Raw genomic sequence first — 23,569 nt, 5'->3', positions numbered from 1 at the left:
TATCCGAGGTCGGGTCGCGGGGGCAGCAAAAACAATTCATCTTATTAAACATGTTGGGGTTGTTTTTATTTTATTATTATTATTTTAATGACAGAGCGTAATACTATCAAGAAACAAATCCATAATGTACACTCCAACATAGAACCAAAATTCAAATGTTATTGACAAGATGAGGTCTTAATAATGCACCAAAGTCAGATCAACATGACAACAACGCAATGGCTGAGGACAGCCTCCAGAGGGCAGACTTGACCCAATATGTCAACTTGGACCTCTTGACAGTCGAGAGGCCCTGGGATTCTCTATTTTCTCTATCGTGTGCCGTACATCACGCCTAGCTGGAAGTTCATTTATCCGATTAATCGATTAATCGCAATAAACAAAATCGATAGGAGCAACCGATTATTAAAATAATCGTTAGTTGGAGCCCTAACCACGACACGACTAAATTTGCGTCACGTCACGTTCACTCAAGGCATGTGGTACGTTGTCAATGGCTATGTTCTAAGCAACTGCAAACAATGATTATGAAAAACTGAATATTCACGATCAAAATAACTTTTATGATATAACTTGTTATAGACAGTAAAACCATGCAAAAACCATTGTGATTTGGGATTATTTAACTAATTACATTTGGAAATCCAAAAAGTTCAAACAAGTATTTTCCATGTAAACGATACATTGTTACAATTTTAATAAAAAAAAAATAAACAAAACCTCAGTTTTCATATGCTCTCGTTGTATTAGAATTTGGTTTTCACCGAAATTTTGTCCCAGTTTTCGTACATCCTCTCGGTTTTCGTAGGGTTGAAAATGGTCGGTACCAAACTCACCTGCCTGCGTCACATGACAACTAATTTCCAAATTGATGATCTTTGTGTGGGCACAAAGATCATTTTAAGATGATTATTGTTAAAAATTATTAAGAGTGTTTGCTTGCAAGGCTTGGTCAAATGTAATGGCGCATTGTCATGGGCGTTACTTAAAACTATATTTTTTATAAATGTATTTTTTGTAAATGTTTTGGGTTGTCTGGAACAAATTAGTTGGATTTACATTATTTCCCATGGGAACTATTGCTTCAGTTTTCGTACGACTCGGTATTAGTCAGTCTTTTAAACCGAGGTTCCACTTTCTATGATTTGTTAGACAGAAGCTTCAGCTTATGTTCCATTTGAAAATGTGTCATTGAAGCTTTTGGCACAAAGTGGAAAGGAAAACAGGAAAAGTGTTGCTAGAGTAGTCAGTACATTCATTCTCAAGTGTGCGTTTGTGTTCAGTTATTGTGCTTAATATGTGCCTTTGTCCACAGGAATGATACAGCATACGTTTTTTAACCATTGTCAGCCATGTGTGCTCTTGTGTGTTTTTTCAAGATCTTCGCAGTGTTCTCCATCAGCTTCTGTCGTCAAGCGCTGACTTGAGCTGCCGGAGGCTGAAGGATTCTCCTCGACGTGGGTTTTCATGTGCGACGTGAGGTTATCTAGACTGGCTCGGAGGGAACCACTTCTTTTCGACTCTGCGCCAACAACTGCTTGCACGTCTGCGCCGCACAAGGAAAGCAGGAGTGAAATACAAAATGGCTGCAGTTACTCAAAGAAAACGACATTGTGGAATACAATCATGCTTCCGGCCGCAGCTGACGTGCACGTTTCGCTTACTTGGCGCTTCCGATCAAATCGTCTGAGGGTGTTAATCCAACTGGAGGTGCAACAATGAATCAACAACTAATCAATGATCAAATTAATGGATAGCAATATTTGATAATTTATTTAAAGATCTTGTTTAACTTAAAAATTGGCCAAATCCTCGGAATTTCCGTCTCACAACAGTAAATATTAATAATTCTATGTGCTACAATAACAGAGCAGTCAACTATTAATTATAACAAAGCAAACTGAGTATCTTTGTGTTTTGAGGTCCTTGCAGCCGAACCTTTTTTAGTGCACACGCTCAAAATATGAACCCCAATGGTGATATACTTGTTTTGGATTAATGTTAATGCTCATTTTTGTTTCATTCAACTCTTTCTTAATGAAAGTGGCATTTGAGTTAAGACAGCCACTGAATCTCACAGAAGTCTGAAGAAAATCGTTTTTAATGTTTCATGATGACGTAAATTGAAGTCAACCAATCGGCTCAGTGTAGTCGAACACGTGGCTTGAGAACAGCGTCCAATAGTTTCCGTTGTCGTCGCTCGTTCTCCCCTTTTCGTCAAAGTTCCTCCTCGTACTACGCGATGGTCCTCTCAAACAAGTCAAGTATCTCTTCGACGGCCTCGTTTCGTCGCTGCTTCGGCGTCGGTCGCACATTTCTGACTTTACACATTTTTAAACGATCGAGTTAGGTTAGCTTCCTGCTTGGCACAGTGCTGCTAACAACTCAAGTGATTTCCGTAAACAAATGGAAAACCTTTATTGGTCAAACAAAAGGCACGTCATGCATTTTTTAACAAACTAAGCTAACTCGAACAACGCCAATGTCCACTTAATTTTTATTAACAATAAAAGCTTTAAATGTTATTCTTGGTATATTTTCATGTTTACGTTTGTGTATATTGTGTTCTTTTATGTATACACTGTATTGTTAGAGTTACGACGTTAATTGTGCCAAGTCTTCTGGAAAAGAGACCTTGGTCTCAATGGTTTTTATTTTCTGGTAATAATAATAACAACAAAAATAATGTTTTTTTTATTTGATTACTGTTTTTAAATCTAGTAATAAATGGTTTTCGTCCAATACATTGATCAGATTTTATTTTCACCAGTGACCAACCCAGATTCCAAAATTTAAAAGACTTTTGCCCTTTGTTTATAAATGCTTTTAAATATTGTACTTTTAATCATATAAAGGACATTGCCTTGCCTTCAGATAGAGGTCTTTTATCAGTCCCTAAAGTCTGAACAAATGATCATGGCGAAGCAGGCTTTTAGAACTCTGCTCCACTTCCTTAAGAGCTGTTAAAAATATTAAATCAAGGATTGTAAGCGATAACAATTATAAATAATTAGCTATTTAAAGATCTGACATGGAATACTGCGTGTTTAAGATTAGCTATAAATCTTTTTCTGGGGATGCTGGATGTGGGCTGAGGAGGACACGCTGGATGAAATTGAACTCTTTGTTATGGAAAACATGAAAATGTAAAAACTTTGAGAGAGAAAGAGGCAAATTAAAGACAAGCATAAAGAATACAAGAAAGATGACAATAATCGAGACCAGCAAACAAAATCATTTTCCATTTATTTGAGTTTTGAAGGGTAACATGAATGGATATAAGAATTAGGAAATCTAAGATCTTTAATTATTCAAATATTAAATCTCCCGTTAATGTAAAGAACTGCGTTGTCTGTAAACCATAGCAGATATCAATCCAGGTCCGTGGATCTCTGCAAATTTTGAGTCATTTAGGTCATCTACATGGAGGGCATTTACAAACAATCCAAAAAGGAAATGAAAAACAGAAAGTACAATGTTTTTTAAAAGTATTTTTTACATTTTAAAAAATGATAGAGCTGCACACTTTCTATAAAAAAAAACATTACGATTCGGTTTTCGACCATTATTTGCGCTCAAATCCCCCAGTTTTGTTGATATTTTGGGGTGTCTGGAACGGATTCACTGGATTTACATTGCTTCCGATGGGAACTATTGCTTTGGCTTTTGTCAGATTAGGTTTTCGTCCGACTTTGTGGACTGGCTTAATCACAAAAAGCGAGGTTCCACTGTAGAATGGACCCCCCACGTATTCGCGGTTTGCCAATATGCAAATTCACATATTTGCAAATTTATCGGGAAAATTATCCCCCGTAATTTGCGAATACTCCCGCCTCAGCTAGCTTCACACTTCAGGTCTACTTCAGATGATTTTTTTTTTTTTTTTACCCATTGTGACGTGCATCTGATTTTTTTCATGTCAACGTGAACACTAGTATTCAAATTTTTTCCCCAAATCTAAAGCCAGGCTTACTTCATATGTTAATCTAAATAAGATACGTGTTCGATGAGAGTGCTCACTTACAGTATGTCATCAAAAGACAACAAACGTCACAATTGTTCTATAAAACAGTAACGCGCGACAAGCAATTGCGGACCAAGGATCCAAAAACAGTCAGTGGGGAAAAGAAGACTCTTTAGAACTGATAAATATATGGGGGGGACCGGGGTCCTATTTACCTCGCTTCACATTTTTTTTTTTTTTTTTTTCATAGCAGGGAAAAGCTCTCTCAGCCATATGTGATCTTGTGTTGTTGTTTTTTTCCCCCCATCGCAAACCCACAGTAGATTTTTTGGAACTCAAACTGAACCGGTAAAGCGTGTCTCCCCTGTGTGTTTTACCATGTGTTTACTCAAACAACGCTTGTAGGAGAACCTTTTATCGCAAACTGAGCAAGCAAAAGGTTTCTCTCCAGCGTGTGTCGACGTGTGTTGCTTTAAAAGTTCTTTTCGGGCAAAGGCTTTGCCGCATTTGGAGCAGACGAAGCATCTTTTGTCAGCTTGTGTCGTCATGTGTTGACTTGAAGGCTTCTCCCCAGCGTGTCTCATCATGTGTTTCGTGAGATATGATCTTTTACATAAACCTTTAGCACAAACGGGACGTGTAAAAGGTTTCCCATCCGTGTGTGTTTTCATGTGTCTTTTCATGTCACATTTTTCATGGAAGGTTTTACCGCACACTGGGCAGGGAAAAGGTTTGACCCCCGTGTGTCTTCTTGTGTGCCTCGCCACGTGACTCTTCGAGGGGAATCTTTTGCCGCAAATCTTGCAAACACAAGCGTGTATGACCGTGTGGATTTTCAAACCCGCTTGGTCAGCGAACGTTTTGCCACACTGATCGCAGTTAAATTGTTTGTTGTCACCTTCGGAGTTCTTATCAGTCTCCAAAGGATTTTTGGCGTGGTCATCGGCGTCAGAAGAGTGTGACGTGGTGCCGTGTTTTGAGTCGGCTTCTTTTGTCATGTGTCGACTCGACTTCTTGTCACTTTTACTGTGATGAGGCCGTGAGGACTGACCTCCATCTTCTTCAAGCTTCACGAAGACACTGGTCAACGGCAACGTAGTGACACAGACCTCCTCCAAACCTCGACGCTGCTCCCGATTCTGACTGCTCCACACGTCCTGCGCTTCCTCTTTGATGTGCGGGGGCTCCGCCGGCTCCTCCTGCTTCACACTGGAGCCGCACTCCATTGGGCCGTCCATTTGTGATCGTGGAGCAATATTGCCTGTTTGTGAGCCTTGGCTGCCTTCTCCATCAGCTTCTTTTGTCAAAAGTTGACTTGAGCTGCTAGCGGTCGAAGGATTCTCCTCAATGTGTGTCGCCCAGTGAGATATGAGGTCATTTATACTGGTGTAGCTGTTTGTACAATTTGCACAGGCAAAATGGTTTTCAGCAGCGTGTGTTCTCATGTGCTTGCCCACGTGAGACTTTTGGCGGAATTGCTTGGCGCACACCGAGCAGGAAAAAGGTTTATCGTCAGTGTGTCTTTTCATGTGCTGCTTCATGTGACTCTTTTCTGCGAATTTTCTACCACACACTGAGCAGGGAAAAGGTTTCAGCCCTGTGTGTGTTCTCATGTGTCTATCCACACGAGACTTTGAGGAGAACCTTTTACTGCAAACCTTGCAAACGTGACATTTCTTCTCTCCATTGTGTATCACCGTGTGAATTTTCAAACCTGCTCGCTTGGTGAATTTTTTGTCACAATGAGAGCAGTTAAATTGTTTGCCATCCGCGTGATATGTCCGATCACCTTCAGAGTTCTTGTTAGCCTCTGAAGGTTTTTGGGTGTGGTGATGGGCGTCAGAAGAGTGCGGCGCGGTGTCGTTGTCCGCTTGTGAGTGTAGATCTTCACAGTATTCTCCGTCAGCTTCTGTTGTCATGTGTTGACCTAAATTCTCCTCACTTTGACCTTCAGCGGTGAGTGCGAACGCGGGGACATCAGCGTCTTTCTTCAGCCTTTGGAGTTGCTCCCCATTCATATCCTCCTCTTTAATGCGGAGGGGCTCCTCCTGCTTCACACTGGAGCCGCACTCCATCGCATCATCCATATTTGATAGTGGAGCAATGCTGCCTGCTTGCGATCTGTCACCGTGTTGTCCTCCGCCTTCCGTTTTCACACGTTGACTTGAGCTTGTGCCCCCGCTTCTGTTTTCCTCACTTTGAGGGTGACGACGTTCTGAAAGCTGACCACCATCTTCACGCTCAGTCGACGGCAACGTAGCGACACCGGTCTCCTCCACGCCTCGAAGCTGCTCCTCATTCCCACCGTTCCACACGTCCTCCACTTCCTCTTTAATGTGGGGGGGCTCTGCTGGCTCCTCCCATTGGGATGGAACGTCGTCGTCGTCATCTTCTTCTTGACCCCGCAGTGACGTCTTCTGCACGTCTAGACCACATGAGTAAAGCAGAAGCGAAATACAAAGTGTTTACACCGCTTAGTTGCGATTACGTCAATAAAAATGATCAAAATCGTCAACAAGCAGCGATTTTGGAAAGTTAGCTGCTAAAGCTGTAAACATTAAGATTATCTTACACGCAAAAAAATGAATAAGTAGTAATATGAGACAAAAAAAGTAATTTACATGCATCCATAAGTTTGTTTTTGTTGTGACATTTTGTTTTTGTGTGAAGCCACTGAAATCTTTTTATCCTTAACCCCTCATAACCAGTGATGTACACCTTTAAAACTGCTGGGTTGAAATTAACCAAGTGTGGGTCATTTGGGTCACCCAGTGGTTATTGTAAACCAGCTGGGCTGGGTTAGGGGTTGGGATTGCAGACCCCAAAATGGGTTAAATGTGGCTTTGACCCCCCCCCCCCAAAAAAAAAGTGGTCGAAAATACCCATCCGTTCACACTTATCCACACTAGTGCTGTTTATATATTTTTAATTTGTGTCAAAATTTCCAATTTACATTCAAACTAGGAGCGCCGTCATAGGGGGGGGGGGCAAAAAAAAAACTGTTTCATGATTAAAAATAAGTCAAACCTGTTGTATGAAGTGGAACACGAGGCTTGAGAAGAGCGTCCAGCAGTTTGCGTTGTCGTCGCTCGTTCTCCTCTTTGCTGCGACAAAGTTCCTCCTCGTACTCCTCGATGGTCCTCTCAAACACTTGGAATATCTCTTCGGCGGCCACGTTTAGTATCTGCTTCAGCATTGCTCGCACATTTCTCACTTTACGCATGTTCACACGTGCTGCCCGGCGCCCTGTTAAGCGTGCGCGCTGCAAACGTGCAAAGAAAAGGAAAAAAAAGAAGAAAAAAAACTTTATTGTGCAATCAAATAGTGACATCATGCACTCTAACCTAATTAACGACATAAAATAACTCCAACAATTTATTTAGAATTTTTTTAAAAAATGAATTAGCTGTCAACGTGTTGATCAGGCGAAAGACACACGTGCTGATCAAAACACAAATTAAAACACAATTATTTTTTAAAAAAGGAGCAAAAAAGAGAATCTGCGACGTCCCCATTTTTCTTCTTCTGGAGTCTGATGAGGCGATGGGAAAGGGCTTTTGGACGCATTACCGCCATCTGTAGGACAGTGCCCCAGTGCCCCCCCACCCCCACCCCCACCCCCACCCCCACCCGCTCTGTCGGATTGACTTGAAATAAGATAATTTTATTGCTTTATTGCAAAATCTAGTAATAATTAATCAGGCCCATTTCATTTACTCCATTTGTTTTGATGTATGAGCCATTCAGAAATCTCTATTATTATTCTCCAAAAAATCTTTGCCCATTGAAATTTGTGGACATTAGCCTCCATGAATCCATTCCAGCCTCCAGTTTGGGATAATTTCACATTTAACAAGGAAGATAATGTGCAACGTGTCCAGTAACAGAATGTCTACTGCCAACACGAAAATCGCAAATCACAGCCTGCCTAACGAGTTAGCCAGTTAACAGCCAGCCAACGCTACACTCTCATTCGCTGACGCCCACGTCACTCTCCAGGCCAGGGTCCCGCCTTTTAAAGCCATACACTACCAAAGTCACAGATACTACAGTCGAGCATGAGGATGTGGACAGTTCAAGAAATAGCATTTCAAAGTGGAAATGCTCTAAAAAGCAGGAGGAAAAAAGAAGAGTTTTAAACCTGGACTTAAAAACATGCACACTCGGGGCTGACGTCACTTCCGGTGGCAACTTATTCCATTGGTGTGCAGCATAATAGCTAAATGCTCCTTCACCATGTTTGCTTTGGACTTTGTGCTGCACTATTTGACCTGAGTCTGGCCATCTCAGAGCCCTACTTGGTTTATATTCCATTGGCATTTCATTCATGTATTCAGGACCTAAACCGTTAAGTGATTTATAGACCAGTAGCAGACCTTTAAAATCTATTCTCAAGCTGACCGGAAGCCAGTGTAAAGACTTAAGAATCGGAGTAAAAAGGTCTGACCTCTTTGTTCTGGTCAGAACCCGAGCCGCAGCATTCTGAATGAGCTGCAGCTGTTTAATGCTCTTTTTAGGGAGTCCAGTCAGAAGACCATTACAATAGTCAAGTCTACTTGAGATAAAAGAATGGATGAGCTTCTCCTAGTCTGCTTGTCACATGCAAGCCTCCATATGTTCTGATATGTTGTATATATGATATGTTCTTCAGATGGTAGAAGGCAGTTTTAGTCATTGATTTGATATGACTGTTGAAAGTCAGGTCGGAATATATCACTACACCAAGGTTTTGGACTTGGTATTTGGTTTTAAAGAGAGTTACTCCGGGTATTTACGAACAGCAATCCTCTTTTCTGTATTGCCAAAGAACAATTATTTCAGTTTTGTTGCGGTTTAATTGAAGACAATTTTGGCTCATCCAGATATTTAATTGTTTCAGACAGTGACACAACACCTCAAATGAACTGTAGTCATCTGGAGACACTGCTAGATATAACTGTGTGTCATCTGCATAGTTATGATCGTCAAAATTAAAGTTCTGAAGAATTTGACCCAAGGGTAGCATATACAAGCTGAACAGGACGGGTCCAACAACTGAGCCGTGAGGGACCCCATAGGTCATTGCCATTCGATGAGATTGAACACTTCCAGTGGTTACAAAATAACTCCTTTCCTCCAGGTAGGACCTGAACCATTTGAGGACGGTTCCATTTAAGGACTATTCCATTTAGTCCGAGCCACGTTTCCAACCTCCATCCATCCATCCATCCATTTTCTGAGCCACGTCTCCTCACTCGGGTCGCGGGCATGCTGGAGCCTACCCCAGCTGTCATCGGGCAGGAGGCGGGGCACACCCTGAACTGGTTGCCAGCCAATCGCAGCGTTTCTAACCTGCTCAGCACTATATTATGATCTACTCAAGAGGAGGACGTGGCGAGCGCTCAGAAAACACATTGAGATTCTTCCTCAATTCATTCCAATGGATTTGAAATTACACTCGGTGAGTAATAGTTACAAAAAGATTGATAGAATTTGAGCTTCATTTTCGGAGGTTTTACAAAAATGACCGGTTGAAAAATGAACAACAAAAATACCAATTAAACATTTCATTCCATTTTTTTGACGCAGTGAAACATAGATACTCTCATTTTTGTAATACCTTGACTTACAATTTACGGAATTTTCATTTTCAATTAATTTAAGGTTAATTGAGGCCCTGGCAAAAGGGGGAAAGAGAGCCACAGTCGCCGATGCACTTTCAACCGGACACAAACACAAAATGAGACCACTCGCAAGGAGCTGTTGTAGACCACAACTCACAGCCAGACGCTCACGTGCCAACCCAAAATCAACTTTTGAGATCACTCAATAGGCCACGCCTCTTAAAGGCACACATCTAACACATGACTACAACAGTACATGTAGTGGTTACACTATAAATCCAGTTTTTATCTTTACATTCACTTTTATTGTGTTTTATTATATTATTTTCGACAATTTTTACGATTTTTTGGGGGGGAGTTCAATATTATATAACTGGGGAAAAGTGATTTGATAAACGATTATAGTTTTGAGCTCATCAGTCAAGGACGCGACTGTACTTCGCGTGTCCTATAGATGGCGGTAGCGCTCCCGACAGCTGTTTGCCAACCTAATCAAAGTCAAGAAGAAGAAGGAAGGCTGCTTGGTCATCAGGAAGCGAAGGCGAAAGCGCGCTGTTGTTTTTCATTTATTTTGTACTCCTGTCAACACAGACGTTTCCCGTCTTATTGATAAAACACTTTGAACGGCTTCTTGTTGAGATAAACTCGACTCGGTCGACGTTGGTTTTAGCTGGAGACGCTAAGGTTAGCTGAGCTGAGCAGAGCGCTCGCGTCATCATTGTGCGAAGATGTGTAAAGTGCGAAATCTGAGAACGCTGGTGAAGCAGCGACTCAACGTGGCCGTCGAGGAGATATTTGAACTGTTTGAGAGGACGATAGCGGAGTACGAGGAGGAACTTGGTCGACGCGAAGAGGCGGACGAGCGACGACAACGTCAACAACTGGATGCAGTTCTCAAGCCAGCAAACGAAGCGGGTTTGTGTATTCACCCCCCGCCCCCCTCCATTACTTCTCTTTTTGCAATATTTTGACGGGCCACAATAGAAACCACACACAAATAAATTGAGGGCCAGCAAGGCCGAAACACTATCAGAAGCACTGACCTACATTTACAACGTATATGCTAATATTTGCTTGCCTTGGCCGCATTGCTTCCAGTATGTTTCCGTTTAGATATTTTTTTTGTCCAATCAGAATTCAGCCTCTATGTGTTTCCACGTCAGTCTAATCTGCCTTCAGAATCAGAGGGCCATGAAACGTTCAACTACTGCTTATTAGCAAGGGGGCCGGCTGTTTGTTTAACCAGTCCGATTTCAAATTCGTCCTCACAGCGCCACGGAAACTGGCCATTGATGGCGTCGGCACTTTTCCATCCTCTGATTGGTTTGTCGGAGCAAACCTTGTTACAGCCAAGTCGATTAGCAAAACACGTGCGTAGTGATCTGCTCACATTAAAGGAGAATTTGGCAAATTAGACAAAATAAAAACTTTTTGTCTTTTATTAAAACTGCCAGTACGACCTGACAGTAGTACGTTCATAAAATGATCTTCGCTTGAGTGGCGGCATGTCTGAAGCTTGCTTGGCGATGGGTTAAAACTTGAAAAACTCAAGTTGGACTGCTATTGTCTCATAAAAGCCGCTTCCGTTTTCTTGGAAGTTGTAGGCTCTTCTTCTTCTGTCTCATCATTTGGTCTTATCACCTTTCTGACGAAGCGCTCCAAACACGTTTGCTTCTATCATACTCTGATAAACAATACAGTACTTTTGTTCGGTTTCGCTGTCCGGCCGCCTTCTGCTTTAACGTTGCCCACTAGACTCAACTGTGCTTTCCTTGTGTGGTGCAGACGTGCAGCGGGCGTTGGTGGAGTGTCAAGAAGAAGTTCCCTCTGAGCAGCAGGAAGAGCCAGCAGACCCCTCCCACCTTAAAGAGGAAGAGGAGGACGTGTGGAGCAGCCAGGATGGGGAGCAGCTTCAAGGGCTGGAGGAAGTCGGCTATGTCAACTCGTTGCCATGGACGGGTGTCCGTGTGAAGAGTGAAGATGATGACGGTCAGTCCTCGCAGCTTCCTCACAGTCAAAGTGAGGAGAAGTTTGAATCCCCGTCAAGTGAATTCAGAGATGTGTTTCTAAACACATTTGAAATCTTTGAAGATAATTGCTGAAAACATATATAAGGACTGAGAACTAAGGAGTACTCAATTGTGGAGATACAGCGTTAAATTGTTTTTCATCATTTAAATTGCCCTGATTTCTTTTTTTTTTTTTTTTTTCCTCTCCATGTGGCTAAAACTGTGCATGGCAATGCACTTTGGCACGAGGCGTAGGTTTTAAATTCTCCTTTTAAACACACTCAAGGGGGATTGTCTTTGAAGTCATTGTAGTTTATGGACGTCGAATTTGACAGAAAAGGTCCTCAATTTAATGGTACACTGACGCTGCCGTGATTTCTTTGGGTCACCCAGGCGGGGTGACGCAGCGAGTGTTGGCGGGGTGTCAAGAAGAGCAGGAGCCGCAGCCCGGCCTCGTTAAAGAGGAGAACACGTTGAGCAGTCGGGACGGGGAGCGGCTTCAAAGTCTGGAGGAGGCTGAGATGATCGCGTATACACTGACCGGTGTCCATATGAAGAGCGAAGAGGATGAAGGTCAGCCGTCACAGCTTCATCACAGGCAAAGTGGGGAGAAGCCAAGCCAGCACGCGACAACAGAAGCTGACGGACAACACTGTGAAGATCTCCGCTCGCAACCAGACAACTTTGCGCCACTATCAGACGTGATGATGATGTCACACTCTTCTGACACAGATCACGCTGATGACACCAGAGAACCTTCGGAGACTAATGAGAAGTCTAAAGGTGATACGACACGTCGCACTGACATCAAACACAGTGGAGAGAAACCGTTTCCTTGCTCGCTGTGCCATAAAAGATTCTCCTCCAAGAGTTGTATGAGTAGACACATGGTCATACACACAGGAGACAAAGCGTTTTCCTGCTCAGTTTGTGACAAAAGATTCTACGACAAGTTTGACATGAAAAAACACATGAGAAGACACACAGAGGAGAAACCCTTTTCTTGTTCAGTTTGTGCAAAAGGTTTCCATTTCAAGTTTGAATTGAAAATGCACATGAGCACGCACACCGGCGAGAAACCTTTCACGTGTCCGGTTTGCGCTAGAGGTTTAACTCGCAGGTCATGTCTTATACAACACATGAGAACGCACTCGGATGAGAAACCGTTTACATGTCCGGTTTGCGCTAAAGGTTTAACTCGTCGATCGTATCTCAGGCAACACATGAGAACACACATTGGGGAGAAGCCTTCTACCTCCAGCTCCTCAAGTCAACTCATGACAACGGAAGCTGACGGAGAATGCTTTAACTGCTCTGAATGCGGCAAAACCTTTGCCAGAAAAGGAAATTTGAAAAAACACATGCTGACGCACAGTGGAGAGAAACCTTTTGCATGCTCAGTTTGTGACGAAAGATTTGCCTCCAAGCGTTGTTTGACAAGACACGTGCCAATACACACAGGGGAGAAACCCTTTTCCTGTTCAGTTTGCGCTAAAAGATTCTACGAAAAGTGTGACGTGAAAAAACACATGAGTACACACGTGGCTGAGAAAGCTTTTCCCTGCTCATTTTGTGGCCAAACATTTAGAGAAAAATACCGTATGATATATCACATGAAAAGAATGTCCTGTCGATAAAGGTACACACTACGCACAACAACAGACACGCTAACAACAAACACAGAGGGGTTCATAATTCTGGATAGAGACCAGCAAAGCACCTAAAATGGAGATCACACTGCTCCAATACCATGCATCTAGCATGTACACAGTCACGAACCCATGTTACAGAAACGACTGTATGCGGTAGGTAATTTATTCAACACAGACGAACCACCTTCGCATGACGCTCGTCAATAGCGTTAGCTAGCATACTAGCCTAATTAACAAGCTAGCGCAAGGTGACGCGACATCACACGCGCGCAAACAAAAATGCTCACTAGCGCGAAGCGTATTTAGTCAAACTCAACGATTGGCATTTAAACACAATAAGAAAATGTTAAGGAATACAGGTTAATTTGTAACGGCAAAATAGACTACACCGAGACGAAGAAATTGAAGACTCCCTCGCTCAGTTCTCTAAGCAAGAAGCAAACCGTGCTTGCGTCAAGCTGTTTCTTTGTCACTCCCACTTGACTGTAAAACTGATAACGTAAAAGAGAATTAAACTTTGTGTATTTAAACACCAAAATGTTTCAGGGTCAATACCACTATAAAGTGGTTTGGTGTCCTCGTCGGAATCACTCAGTTGTCATGAAAATGTAGCGGAATAATGAAACTCTGAGGTCTTATTTAAAGTATTTGCACACATATGACTACAAAAATGTATTTCCCTTATTTTATACAATTATTTTTCATTGGATGTACTTATTTTTGGCATGTCCCACACTTTGCTCTGTTAACTGCAGTGTGTGTAATTTGTGGTTTAATGACACTGAATATATATATATATATATATATATATATATATTAATGTGGTTTTACTGGCCACAACAAGTTATTTGATAAAACCAGTCATTTTGGTCATATATTCTATTTTCATAATCTTAATGAACACTTTGCATGCGCCCCTGAAATTGCTGTCCACCCTGTCATTATGGGGTGAATACCATCTGATGTTTTTCGTAACATGACTACCAGCATGTTGTCTTTCTTCAATGGCGGCTGAAACAGTGTCTAGGTGCAGAGTACTGTCAGTATTTACACTTACGTTTTGTGATTTTCCATCATATTCTGTGTGCAGTGGGATCTTGTCGGGCTTAACAAGTCTACTTTGTTATACTAAAGCACCCAACTTCTACACGAGGGTCACGGGAGCGCCGGGGCTGGCAGAGGCGGGGCAAACCAAAAAAAGTGGTCGCTGTCAATTGATATAAAAACCTTTCAGAAATTTGAAATGTATTAGTTCAATACTGCACAGTCAGTTTGATATCTGAATCGTGTTGCTTGGTCCACCGTTAGCCAAAAATGTCCACCCTGTCAGCAAGGCTTTCATGACAGTGTGGACACATTACAAAAGCTATTACACACAATATGGATTTATTATTATTTTTTTGACGATATTGCTTTCAGTAAAGCCAGTTTACCTGGGACCGCCTATGAAAGTACGTAAGGGGACATTCTGGATTGTCTTTTTCAAGGAATGACATCAAAAGGAGCGGAGATAGCAAGGAGGTATCGGGAACGTCGTGACGCCGACCCGGACAGAAGAAGAAGGTACCTCGAGAAAGAAAGGAACAAATGGAAAAAACACAGAGAAACTGGAAAGAAGAAGAGTGTCCATGAGCTCAGTGAGATAGAAAAGTGGGCATTAAGAAAGAAATGGAGAGAGGCCAAAAGTCAAGCCAGAGCCAGAAACAGGGCCAGTGCTTCGCTACAATCGGAGACGCCATCCAACTTCCCTGCTGATGCGGCATTTCCCCAAAATCAGCTCGAGCCAGGGCCCTCCTGGTTAGATCATTGGAAGTTTGCCTGATGAGAAGTTCAGGTACATTTCAACTTTGTATGTCCCCATAAGATGACATATTGATAACAAATGTGGTGAAACCCTTGCAAATATTTTGTGTTTCAAGCAATGTTGGTAAGGGGAAAGCATTTGAAGGAGTTCAATGACAAAAAAGAGGAAAAAACAGACCCCTTAAAATTGTTTTTATTCTCCTTCTACAGTTGGTTTACCGTATTTATGAGGCCATTCTGTGACATTTTACAACGTGTCCACCTTGTCGTTGGAGACTTCAATCTTACTCCTCTCCTTTCTCTCATCTACTAACGGCTTCACACGACATGTGCAACAAGAGGGGGGTGGGGGGGGGGGGGGGAACCTCCTCTATCCTGAATGCCAATGTAAAGGGAGCTTGTGTCTGCTTTGATTAGAACATTATATTTTAGTTATTTGTGATTGTATTATTATTGTAATAATTGTCATTTGTATTTTTCTGTGCAGCACTATGTTAGAGCTACCGTCGTCGTTAAAAGTGCTACAGAAACAAAGTTGGGTTGAGTTGTTTTCAGGTTCTCTGAAAATAAATTATTTTCATAAATGACAAAAAAAATCTACTCTGTGTGTCCTTTATAAACAGGTGAGTATTGTTGGACGAGATATATACAGGATCAAATCAATTTATATGGTTTCCTTATCCAAATGCTTTTCCCATTAGCTAAAATTCGTTTTTTTAAAAGTGACTAAAAAGCTGTCTGAAAATGTAGATTAAGACATTACAACATATTTACGCTCCTTTGAACTTGTCCATGACAGGGTGGACAGTATTTGCTGTTTGCATGTAAATTGTCTGATTGCTAGCAGTAATTTAAAAAAAAAGTGTGCCAGTTTGACGAATGAATATGAAAATCTAACTGCATAACATCTACTTAACGTGATAAATATTAAGGTCAATGTACAATATCCGCTTTTTTCAAGTCTAAAATGCATCTTATTGAGTTGATTCTCAACCAAACCGCATCATTTCGTCAATGCAAGTCCGCTTGCTTAATGCTAACATATAATGCAAAACTATATAGATGCGCTAACAGAAATTAGCATTGTTTTTTCCGGTAATTATAAACCTTTTTAAAAAACTGCTACTTAAATAAACACACACACGGCGCAGCAACAGGTGCAAACGGAGCATTTCCTTTTCTTGCTCATGGCAGTCGCTTCGATCTCTTGAAAATCTGCGATTTAGCAGCGTCGCCAACAAATTGCGAGAGCGGTTTTTCACTGTTTTCTGGGACGACAACCAGCTTACAAAAAGGGTTGTGTGTGACTATTGGCCTAGGTACACTTCATGAAACCAGTTTCTTTCTTTACATTCTGTTTTATTATGTATTTTATGTGCCCATTGTATTAGCTTTTCCATAGCATAACAGTTTGTGTTATTAATGTTTGTGTCCCAAAAAGAAAACATTTTACCTGTTGCTGTTTTATTTTCAATGTCATTAAATCTGTTCCCGTTTACTCAAAATGTAAGCAGTTTGTTTTGCATTTCGTTCCGTTTACTGTACCCAATTGTGAACCAATCCGCGGATTTAGGTACCAAACTGTGATAATCCTTAATGTGCAGCCCAGGGAGTGCACGTAAAAATACTTGTTTCAACCCTCTGCCTTCCTCTTTGTCAATTTTCCGCGAGAATTGTGTGTATTGACCACATCCACTAATAACCAGAAATCAATGGTTGTAGATGGAATGAATGGTGGTAGAAGTGATCGTAGTAGCAGATGTAGTGGTAGCGGTTGGATTAGTGGCAGAAGTAGTAAAAGTTGTACAGGAAGTAGTAGTCGTGGTAGTAGTAGTTGTAGTTGTAGTTGTAGTAGTAGTGGTTTTAGTAGTAGCTACTGCATGTTGTAGTGGTAGTACTAATTGTAGAAGTGGTAGCAATAGTAGTTGTGGTTAGTGGTAGTATTAGTAGTTAGGCAGATAGATACTTTATTTATCCACAAGGAAAATTCCCTTTTTTTTTTAAAAATAAAATACAATATATATGTTTTAAATAGTCAGTCAGGCTATCTAGCGACTGTAGTTGTCTAGCTCTACCAGTAGAAGGCGGTAATGCAGGTTAGGCGTTGTTTGCCAACCGCCTTTGAGTAGCGACAGAAGAAGAAGAAGTCCGGAAGTCGCCAACTGTTTGCTGAGCGAACCACCGCGCGCTGGACTCGGATTAAATCACTTGTTTTCTTTCGTTGTCTTTGTTTTTCGACCATCACACACTCCTGACGTGTGGTAGAAGGTAAACGTGTTGAGCTAAAACTCGTCTTAAGCGAAGTAGCTGTGAGGCGCTCACGTTAGCTTAGCTTGCTAGCGGCAAACCGATAGGGAGACGTTCAAGTTAGCAACAAACACGTCGCTCGTGGCAAAATGTGTAAAGTCACAATGCTCAGAGAATTAATGAAGCAGCGACTGAACTTGGCCGTGGAGGAAATTTATCAACTTTTTGAAAGAACCATAATGGAGTACGAGGAGGAACTCAGTCGAACAAAGGAGGAGAAAGAGCGACAAGGCCAACTACTCGACGCCGTTTTGAAGTCTCATGTTGGCATACAGCAGGAAGGTTGGTTCACTTGTTTCTACTCTTATCATCATCGAACAATTTGTTTGTGCAATTTGGGGTACAAGCTGTCGCTAAGTTGTTTTTGTTTTCTTTTTTTTTTGCGCCGTGTTGCAAGGTACAATTTGGGTTACAAGCGAGTTTATGTGGGCAAGGAGAGCCACAGTCCGCTTTATTAAATGGGACAAACGGTGTAACATTGCAATTCATTCCAGTGGGGAATATGGATTTGATGTAATATACAAAGTTCAGGATGTCCCCCATTTACATTTATTTTTTTTTTGCATCTAACTCACTTGATTTTGAAAATACAGTAAACCCCCGCTATATTGCGCTTCAGTTTTCGCAATCCCCGTGTTTCACTTTTTTGTGTTATTGTTGCATCAAAAATAATGTTTGTAAAATATTTGTATCCCTTTTTCTCTCACAATATATTGCGTGTTTAAATGTTAGTATTATTTCAAGTGTGTTTAAAGACATAACAAAATGAAAGTCCCGCAGTTGTAAAAGCATCACTGACGTGTATTTAAATAGGTTATTTTGTTTTCATGGAATTTCACTTTGACTGGAATGTACCCAATTAGGTACCCAATTAAACAGATGCTGGTTTTTAATGATGTTTTGCTGTCCATGCCTGGTGCAGACACGCGGCAGGTGTTGGTGGAGAGCCAAGAGGACGACAAGCCAGCAGCGCAGCCCCCCCACATTAAAAAGGAAGAGGAGGATGTGTGGAGCAGTCAGGATGGACAGCAACCCCAATGGCCAGCGGGGGGAGAGGAGGAGGCTGACGTCACGATGCCCGACGAAGCTCACGATGAGCGACGGCACTCGGACCCGGACAGCAGCTTCGCTCCGCTTTCAGAGATGGACGACGACTCTGATTCCGGAAGAGAGAAATCTTTACGCTGCTCGTTTTGTCGTAAAAGATTCTCCTCCAACGGTAATATGAAGAGACACATGAAAGTACACCAACAAACAGAGAAAGTTTATACCTGCGCCGTTTGTATGGAAAGTTTCCAGACCAGAGGGCTGCTCATATCGCACAAAAATCGGCGACACACCGACAAGAACTCCGGCAAGCAAAAGTTTGACTGCTCTGAATGCGGGAAAACGTTCGCGACGATGGCCCGTTTAAAGAGACACATGGCGAAACACACCGGAGAGAAACCTTTCGTGTGCTCATTTTGCGACAAAAGATTCAGTTTAAATTACATTTTGAAAAGACACATGAGGTCACACTCGAGCAGGGAACGCTTCTCGTGTCCCGTTTGTGCTAAAGGTTTCACAACGAAGTGGTACATCGCGATGCACATGAGAACTCACACCGGGGAGAAACCGTTCCAGTGCAGCGTGTGTCATAAACAATTTCACTTTAAGAACGGCTTCAACAAGCACACTTGTATCGGGGACAACCAAAACGCAGCAAATGAAGACGAAGGCCGGCTGAAGAACTCAATGAATGGATAGTGTATTTCGGTCGTTCTCGCAATAAATCACAACAAAAGTTGTGTGAATGTACAAAAAGAGGGAGAAAATACATCATACAACATATCCAACCTGATCGCTAGGCTTTACACGATCAAGATTTTTGGGGCCGATCACTGATCACAGATCAGCGAATTTAAAAAAAGCAATAACCGATCACCAATTCGATCACAAGATGGAGCAGTGTGTCAATTTAAATGACTTGTTCATGTACTGTATATACTTGTGTACTGTATACTGAGTATCTTCAAAAGTATTCTCTAGTTAGGTCACGCATTCTAATCAGTCAGGTCAAAACAACATTACAGCATGACAGAAATAACTTACTGTAATTAAATTACTTTATTGTAATTGCATTACTTCACACACTGAAACTTTAGAGCACGAGTCGACATTACGCCGGCATGTTTACATACAACCGTTAGTGCTAGCACTGACTTGGTATGCTACATAATGTTTTGTTGCCTGCTTGCGAGCCGTACGTCAACATACCTCAAGCAATCCTTAAATGAACGTCCTTTCCCAAGCACCGGTGATCACTTGCACCCATTTTGCTCGTATAATACACACATGACTAATAATAATTGAATAATTTAACTCCCAAAACAGAAACACATCGAGATGATGTATTCATTTTCACTTTTGCCTGTTTTACAGATACATAACCTTCTTAAATTATCCTTCAATTTTCTTAAATTTAAAAAAAAAAATACAATCTGGAAGGCTTTTGCTCTTACCACGGAAAATTATTTCTAATGTTTTCATGTACCCCATATCAACAGTTTTTAGTATGACATTACATACTTTAATAGGCGGTCCCAGACATTATGAAAACTGACTTTGTAATAAGCTCACACAGTTTGTTGCGGTTTCTCTTTTTTGTTTTTAAATTCCTACTTGACATTGAAGTTTTTGCTTTTTGTTTCAGAAGAATACCTTTTAATGTTGTCATTGTTGTTTTCAAATAAAGAGTTTAAAAAAGTATTTTTCCACTTTTTAAAACCATCCTAGTGGTGCTAATCGGAGAGGAGCAAAATTGTCTAAATGATCTTACTGCTGCGTTAGTGTAAGTTTGTGATAGTGTTCAGACTTTGGTACAAATTTGGGTTAAAAACTTAAAAAGTACAACAATTTGACAATAATGTACAAAAACCTGACAAAAATGGGGCAAATCCTGACAAAACCTGACAACAATGTAATGCTATCAAGAAACATGTGCATAAACAGTGCATACATACAAGCAAATATGGATAGATAGCTTACTGCCTTAATATACAACCCCAATTCCAATGAAGTTGGGGCGTTGTGTTAAACACAAATAAAAACAGAATACAATGATTTGCAAATCATGTTCAACCTATATTTAATTGAATAAACTATAAAGACAATAGCAAATAATCATTAACTTAGAATTTTATGGCTGCAACACATTCCAAAAAAGCTGGGACAGGTGGCAAAAAAGACTGAGAAAGTTGAGGAATGCTCATCAAACACCTGTTTGGAACATCCCACAGGTGAACAAGCTAACTGGGAACAGGTGGGTGCCGTGATTGGGTAGAAAAGGAGCTAACCTGAATTGCTCAGTCATTCACAAACAAAGATGGGCCGAGGGTCACCTGGTTGTGAACAAGTGCGTGAGAAAATAGTCAACAGTTCAAGGACAATGTTCCTCAACATACAATTGCAAGGAATTGAGGGATTTCATCGTCTATGTTCCATAATATCATCATAAGGTTCAAAAACCAACATTGAATGCCGGTGACCTTCGATCCCTCAGGCGGCAGTGCATCAAAAACCGACATCAATGTGTAAATGATATCGCCACATAGACTCAGGAACACTTCAGAAAACCAATGTCAGTAAATACAGTTTGGCGCTACATCCGTAAGTGCAACTTGAAACTCTACTATGCAAAGCAAAAGCCATCTATCAACAACACCCAGAAACGCCGCCGGCTTCTCTGTGCCCGAACTCATCTAAGATGGACCGATGCAAAGTGGAAAAGTGATCTGTGGTCCGACGAGTCCACATTTCAAATAATTGTGGATGTCGTGGCCTCCGGGCCAAAGAGGAAAAGAACCATCCGGACTGTTATGGACACAAAGTTCAAAAGCCAGCATCTGTGATGGTATGGGGCTGTGTTAGTGCCAATGGCATGGGTAACTTACATCTGTGAAGGCACCATTAATGCTGAAAGGTACAAACAGGTTTTGGAGAAACTTATGCTGCCATCCAAGCAATGTAATTTTCATGGACGCCCCTGCTTATTTCAGCAAGACAATGCCAAACCACATTCTGCACGTGCTACAACAGCGTGGCTTTGTAGTAAAAGACTAGACTGGCCTGCCTGCAGTCCAGACCTGTCTCCCATTGAAACTGTGTGGCGCATTACGAAGCGTAAAATACGACAACGGAGACCCCGGACTGTTGAACAGCTGAAGCGGTACATCGAGCAAGAATGGGAAAGAATTCCACCTACAAAGCTTCAACAATTCCCAAACGTTTATTGAATGTTGTTAAAAGAAAAGGTGACGTAACACAGTGGTAAACATGACCCTGTCCCAGCTTTTTGGGAACGTGGTGCAGCCATAAACTTCCAAGTTAATGATTATTTGCTAAAAACAATCAAGTTGATCAGATTGAACATTAGATATCTTGTCTTTGTCGTGTATTCAGTTGAATATAGGATGCACATGATTTGCAAATCATTGTATTCTGTTTTTATTTATGTTTAACACAACGTCCCAACTTCATTGGAATTGGGGTTTTATATGAAGGCAGTAAACTATCAATTAAATATTTGCATAACTAGAAAAAAATTAATAGGGTACACAGCAAGTATAGATGCATATTAAAGTAATTGATATATAAATCACTTTAAAGTTTAATATAGAGTTTAGTTTCACAACAAACATATTTAAACATTCAAATAACAAACATTTCCTGTTGAGGAATTATGAGCAAAATATATGCCTCCATGTGATTCTTTTGCAATATTTAAAAAATATTTTTTTTTCACATTTTGTCTTGTATCAATGCAGTTTTTTTTAACGTTTTTAAAGATACAAATCTCGAGTGTAATATTATCAATAAACATGAAAAGTGATAAAGAATAATAGATACAGTAACTATAGATATCATGTACTGTCTATTAAAGTAATGAGTACCTGTACATTCAACATTTGTATTATCTTATTAAATTAACCCTTGAGGGTTTATAATGAGTGGAATAATTTTTGGGGGATATTTAAAAATATATACCTATTTGTCTAGCAATACTGCATATTAAAACCATAAAAACAAATATATATATATAGAGTAATATGCAACCGCAATGCAATGTCAGCAGACAACCGTTAGGGGGCAGTATTAATCCACTAAGTCAACTTGGACCTCAGTCACGTGATCTATCCTGCCAGGACTGGGGCAGAGATCTGACTTCGTCTGAAATATTGAACATTATAATGCATAATAAACATCCCCATAGGGAAAATACATGGCATGTTGAAGTACATTAGACAAGACACTAATTGCTTTGAATGAATGTTGTTCTCATTTCAAAATTTGGTTGCCATAGGAAATAATGTACAATGAATGATTATTTCCCCCCCCAAACAGTTGCCATCATATCATACTAGTAATGCTTTGAGGAACAATTTGACATCGTTAACTGTCAATCAACTACAAGAACAACAACAACAACTGTGAAAGTTCTACTGTATTAAAATGTAACGTCAGCAGCACAAATGGAGGCTGTGTATCTCGCCCCTCCTCTTTCACATAAACAATATTTTCATGAGTCAGCATTCCAAGCATCCTTTAGTTTGACATATTTTATACACTTCAGACCTCAGCAGTGGCGAGTTTAAAAACATGAAGCAGCAGCATATATTCCCCGAAGGCTCTCTCTCATCTGTCCTCACTTAACTCGGCTTGGCTGGATCATGTTGATTGAGGTCCAAATTGTTGTGGCTCTAACGAACTAATTGCCCATTGGGAGATAACAGAAAACTCGCTTGAACTTCGGGGGGAAAACCACGTCTGCGCATCGACCACCCTCCCCCGTCTCTCGTTCGTTCTTTCTTTCTCTGCCTGGGGACACCTTGCGAAACAAATTAGTGATTGTGAAGCATTAAGCAAAGCTCAATTACGCGGGTGTAATTTTAGAAATGTGAAATAAACACGTTTAATTGCGATCGGATAAGGCCCGAGCGTGGATAAATTAAACACAAGGCAACATGTCACTCATGGTGAATAAAAATAAGATCAATGCTTACAATTTAAATGGGACATTTTATGGAAAATGTACTCTTTAATAGCTTGTACGTACTTATTCTGGTCTTTGGAGTGCCCGCCCTTTCATCAAGCGTGAAATTACACACCCAAGCATGGCTGAAACGATTAATCGAATAACTCCATTATTACAAAAAAGGTTGACGCAAAATCTTTTCCTTAACCTCCCAAGTT

The 23,569-nt window shown here is 41.0% G+C and overlaps 3 protein-coding genes across 6 annotated transcripts; 2 read left to right on the top strand and 1 right to left on the bottom strand.

Moving 5' to 3' along the window:
• Window positions 1–1,346: 1,346 nt before the first annotated feature.
• Window positions 1,347–7,187, bottom strand: LOC133406544 (zinc finger protein 236-like). Its single transcript, XM_061684213.1, has 4 exons — window positions 6,992–7,187; window positions 5,907–6,389; window positions 4,863–5,516; window positions 1,347–1,546 (listed from the first exon to the last, which is right to left on the bottom strand). Exons 1-4 carry the CDS (start codon window positions 7,185–7,187, stop codon window positions 1,347–1,349), a joined length of 1,533 nt encoding a protein of 510 aa, XP_061540197.1.
• A 2,895-nt stretch (window positions 7,188–10,082) lies between these two features.
• Window positions 10,083–16,427, top strand: LOC133406819 (gastrula zinc finger protein XlCGF57.1-like). 4 transcript variants are annotated; one of them, XM_061684784.1, is made up of 4 exons: window positions 10,083–10,482; window positions 11,353–11,586; window positions 11,970–12,359; window positions 14,716–16,427. In XM_061684784.1, the coding sequence occupies exons 1-4, from the start codon at window positions 10,296–10,298 to the stop codon at window positions 15,048–15,050; spliced, it is 1,146 nt and encodes a 381-aa protein (XP_061540768.1). In that variant the 5' UTR covers window positions 10,083–10,295; the 3' UTR covers window positions 15,051–16,427. The 4 variants fall into 4 exon arrangements, with proteins under 4 accessions (XP_061540768.1, XP_061540767.1, XP_061540766.1 ...); XM_061684783.1 differs by having other exon boundaries at window positions 11,970–12,230; window positions 12,309–14,807; XM_061684782.1 differs by having other exon boundaries at window positions 11,353–11,556; window positions 11,970–14,807.
• A 742-nt stretch (window positions 16,428–17,169) lies between these two features.
• Window positions 17,170–20,080, top strand: LOC133406338 (zinc finger protein 570-like). Its single transcript, XM_061683873.1, has 2 exons — window positions 17,170–17,620; window positions 18,261–20,080. The coding sequence occupies exons 1-2, from the start codon at window positions 17,428–17,430 to the stop codon at window positions 19,082–19,084; spliced, it is 1,017 nt and encodes a 338-aa protein (XP_061539857.1). The 5' UTR covers window positions 17,170–17,427; the 3' UTR covers window positions 19,085–20,080.
• Window positions 20,081–23,569: the final 3,489 nt, after the last annotated feature.

This window comes from Phycodurus eques, chromosome 8 (assembly GCF_024500275.1).
Source record: "Phycodurus eques isolate BA_2022a chromosome 8, UOR_Pequ_1.1, whole genome shotgun sequence".
Lineage (NCBI taxonomy): Eukaryota > Metazoa > Chordata > Actinopteri > Syngnathiformes > Syngnathidae > Phycodurus > Phycodurus eques.
This window is presented reverse-complemented; position numbering and strand designations above follow the sequence as displayed.